The sequence below is a fragment of the Antrostomus carolinensis genome, unplaced genomic scaffold, assembly GCF_000700745.2.
Source record: "Antrostomus carolinensis isolate BGI_N321 unplaced genomic scaffold, ASM70074v2 scaffold9933, whole genome shotgun sequence".
NCBI lineage: Eukaryota > Metazoa > Chordata > Aves > Caprimulgiformes > Caprimulgidae > Antrostomus > Antrostomus carolinensis.
In genome coordinates, this window is record NW_010304473.1 from 60,843 (window position 1) to 65,402 (window position 4,560).

Consider the following 4,560-nt stretch of genomic DNA (forward strand, 5'->3'; position numbering starts at 1 on the left):
GGTCTGACACCTATAGCACCGTCTGCCCTGGCAAACAGTTCAGCCAGCTCTCTCAAAAGGAAAGCTTTCTACATGGCAGGGCAAGGAGAAATGGACTCCAGTTATGGAAATTACAGCTATGGCCAACAGAGATCTACACAGAGTCCCATGTATCGAATGCCCGATAACAGCATTTCAAATGCAAACAGGGGGAATGGTTTTGACAGAAGTGCTGAAACATCATCCTTAGCATTTAAGCCAACAAAGCAGCTAATGTCCTCTGAACAGCAAAGGAAATTCAGCAGCCAGTCCAGCAGGGCTCTAACACCCCCATCCTACAGTACTACTAAAAACTCACTGGGATCAAGATCGAGTGACTCGTTCGGGAAGTATACCTCCCCAGTAATGAATGAGCATGGTGACGAGCACAGGCAGCTCCTCCCTCACCCAATGCAAGGCCCGGGACTTCGTGCAGCTACCTCATCCAACCACTCTGTGGACGAGCAACTGAAGAATACTGACACACACCTCATTGACCTTGTTACCAATGAGATTATCAACCAAGGACCTCCCGTGGACTGGAGCGACATTGCTGGCCTAGATCTAGTAAAGGCCGTCATTAAGGAGGAGGTTTTATGGCCAGTATTGAGGTCAGATGCATTCAATGGACTGACTGCTCTACCTCGGAGCATCCTTTTATTTGGACCTCGGGGAACAGGCAAAACATTAATGGGCAGATGTATAGCTAGTCAGTTGGGGGCCACGTTTTTCAAAATCACTGGCTCTGGCCTTGTTACAAAGTGGTTAGGGGAAGGAGAGAAAATTGTCCATGCCTCCTTCCTTGTGGCAAGGTGTCGCCAACCCTCGGTGATTTTTGTTAGTGACATTGATATGCTCCTTTCTTCTCAAGTGGGCGAAGAACACAGCCCAGTAAGTCGGATGAGAACCGAGTTCCTTATGCAGCTGGACACTGTACTGACTTCTGCTGAGGACCAAATAGTAGTAATTTGCGCCACGAGTAAACCGGAAGAAATTGATGAATCTCTTCGAAGGTACTTCATGAAACGACTTTTAATCCCACTTCCTGACAGCACAGCGAGGCATCAGATAATAGTACAACTGCTCTCACAGCACAATTACTGTCTCAATGACAAGGAGGTTGCACTGCTTGTCCAGCGCACAGAAGGCTTTTCTGGACTAGATGTGGCTCACTTGTGTCAGGAAGCTGTGGTGGGCCCACTCCATGCCATGCCAGCCACAGACCTTTCAGCCATTATGCCCAGCCAGTTGAGGCCAGTCACATATCAAGACTTTGAAAATGCTTTCTGCAAGATACAGCCTAGCATATCTCAAAAAGAGCTTGATACATATGTTGAATGGAACAAAATGTTTGGTTGCAGTCAGTGATACTACTTAAAAAAAAAAAAAAAAATGTAATGAATGTTGGCACACACAGATCCTGCTACATAGGGTAGAGAACCCTTTTCAGTAGTGCTAAAATTGCAAAGGGTATTGGGAAGACTACAATTTACCTTGCCTCTAAGGAGTCAGGGTAGACTTGAAGGAAAAGTGCATCAAACAAGAGCTGCTGATCTGAAAAAGCCACACATGACAGAAAGCGCATGTTGATGCTCGGTTCTGTTCAAGCTAGACAATACTCACCAAGGAGCAAGGTGCAAGTGGGTTGATTTCAGAAGGACATGAACCCTGTGTGTTGATTCCATTCTGCTGTTCTTGAGATTTAGTTGCTGTCAAGTGCCTGAAGTGGTGCTTTATTTTTTGTTTGCCTCACAATTACATTGGTGGCATGTGCTAATATAAAGAGCTTTAACTTCAAACATTATTGGACTAAAGAGATGAACGGTTGTGTTGCGACAGAAAACCAGATTTTTGCTATTCTAAGAGCAACAGTATTCCTCAATCCTGTCTGTTCTGCGGTGTTAAACTAAGAACAGGTAAAACAGGGTAATGGTAATCTGGACCTTAATTTCTGCAGTTCATTTCTTTTAATGTTCTGTCTGCAAAAACTCAGGAAAGTGATTGTGATTTGTACAGTACCTCAAAGGAATGTGTTGAAAGCACTATGTACTGCTGAGAGTTATAGGCTAGGCTTCAATGTTACTTTATATTAAATATGTATGTTTACCTCAACAATTGGAAAATGGCAAGGAAAATTACTTTGAATGTATCCAGGAAAAAACTAAAATGTGATATGACTGAAGCTTTACAGTTTTTAAAAATAGAAACAGAAGGATTTCCCAGTGTTCAGAAATGGTTCTTTTTGCCAATTTGTTGGATCAAACTAGAGCGGAATGATTTTTCTTATTGATAAACTGTAAGTTTTCAGCATATTGCTTCTTGATAATTATGTGATACAGTCTTTAGAAGGTGCATAGATGAAAAAAGAGCCACTTAATCAGTTTATGTTAGCATCTGAAACAGTCAAACGTGAGATTTGGTGGGACTCCGAGAGGCAAATTACCTTAAGTTGTGACTGCTGGCCTCTGTCACATGGCTCTAGTCATAGTTTTGAGGTTATTTTGGTGAAGCTGTAGGGAGTGGGATCAGTGTAGGTCGCTGACAAAGCTGTGGGTTGCAGAGCTGTTTATAGCAACGCAGTGAACTGTGACCAAACAAACAATACGTATAACAAAGCAAAACTGAACCCTCAAAATACATTTATTTCCCTTCCCAAACTGTAAAATTGAGTTTTTGTCATGTATGTACGGCTCCATTGTCCTTAATGCAATCTTCATTTAGCATCCATTAGAAATCTTTCAAGCTGGAGTGTGCCCACCATTATTTCTACCTCAGTTTTGTTACATTTCTCTTGGAAAGCAAAGTAAGAAATAGGGCAAAAACCAACACAAAAGTCAGATTACATTAGGAATGCAAACCTGCTAAACAAGTTTCAGAGAGCTGCTGTTTTTTCCCCTGAAGTCAAGTTTTTCTGTATGTTAGTGCTCTTTACCTCCTTTTTTCCTCCCCCAAATATACCTACTCTGGTGTCTTCCTTCTGGAAAGACTAGCTGGCATGTGTGGCATTTTGCTCAGTTCTCCTCTCCTCCACCCCCTCCCAGCCCCCACCCCCTTTCTTTTTATCCTTTTATGCTTTCTGGGCAACTCTTGGTGACAGCTGACTGATGTTGGGCAATGTCTCTGAGCAGGAACAGTGCATGTTGCAGCTGCCCAAAGCCTCTGCCATCACATGAGCAAAACAGCCTTGCTTTTTTTGAATGTAGTTTTTTGTTTACTTTAAAGAGACAGTAACAAAACTGTTGCAAAGCACTGGCATTTAATGTTTCTGTTAAGTAATGTACATTCAAAACCATTAAGTAAATGCACTGAAAAGCCCCAAGAAGAGAGATACCAATCTGTTACTAGATCATGTTTGTCTTCTCAAAAATTGTACAGAACTTATTTGTTTTGTTAAATCAATGGAGACATTTAGCGCTCGGAAGGCTATTGAGGGATTTTTTTTATATTGCTGGAAATATATGACTCTTGATTTTTACGTTCCTTTTATTTTTCTTTTAAGATATAGATATATATTTAGATAGAACATGCTAAAAACAGAGCAAATAAACCAAAATCTAATTTAAGATGGATTCCTGGCAAACATTTTGTCTATCTAGAACTTTGCTTTAAGCATAAAAATACCATTTTAAAAACAGTGCCTTTCATTAAGGATGTAGAAAGTAAGACTTAAGTACATCACCTGCTTTTCTTCTTTTTTTTTTTTCTCCTTTTTTTTCTTTTTCCTCTCAACAGCAATTACAGTCTATGGTCCTTGTTATGACCCAGTCTTTCTGCTTCCCCAAACTTTCATAGGCTGCTTCTTCACCCCAGTCATTCCACCATCCTCATATTTGGGAGATGCTGATGTCCCCATTAGCTGTAGGTTCACGTTGATCACACTGGCAAGTTCTCTATTGCAGATCGTTGACCCAATTTCTGTCTCAAACATTGCCTTTGATATCTGACACTGAGCTGTTCTCATTTGAAAGGCTCAGGCAAGTTTTGATAAACTTACTCTACTTGACTGTTTCTGCTACCCATATTCCTAACAGAATTTTTTTTGCAGTTGGTAAAATAGTGGGTTTTTTCCTCTCTTTACCCAGGAGCAAAACCAAAAGCAAACAAAAGTGTAGATGGTCCCTTTGGCTTCCAGCTTTAAATCATTCTCTTTAAAAAGTCACTCTGGGAAATAGATTTTTCAAATGTTAACCAAAGTGAGAAACAGGCAGAAACTGAGATGGTGTGAAAATGCAGGTTCTGCACATGCACACACACGCATACTCATGCTTGTTCTCTCGAGAGCTCGATTCAGCTTTGGGGCAGCAGAAGCAAAAAGTTTCACCCTTATTGCAGCAGCTGTAAGAAGAGGAAAACAGAGCTAGACTGTTGCCCAAATCTTTCCTTACCAGCAGCTGTTCTTGGCATCACTCTGGGAGGGTGCATGTTGAATTTGGTGAGAGCTTGGCTATGTAGTGTTAACAGGAGGCACCTCAGCCCTTCTCTAAGTGGTTTCTAGCCACTCCTTTGATGTATTTCTCCCATTTGAGGAAGTGGGGGGGGGGG

At 41.5% G+C, this 4,560-nt stretch overlaps 1 protein-coding gene across 1 annotated transcript in view; it reads left to right on the top strand.

Moving 5' to 3' along the window:
• The window catches only part of FIGN (fidgetin, microtubule severing factor), a 4,199-nt gene extending 1,413 nt beyond the window's left edge, over positions 1-2,786 (top strand). Inside the window, exon 2 of the mRNA XM_029084143.1 lies at positions 1-2,786. This exon is cut by the window's left edge and continues 863 nt beyond it. Within this exon, the coding sequence (XP_028939976.1) occupies positions 1-1,386 (1,386 nt within the window). The 3' untranslated portion in view covers positions 1,387-2,786.
• The last annotated feature ends 1,774 nt before the right edge of the window (positions 2,787-4,560 follow it).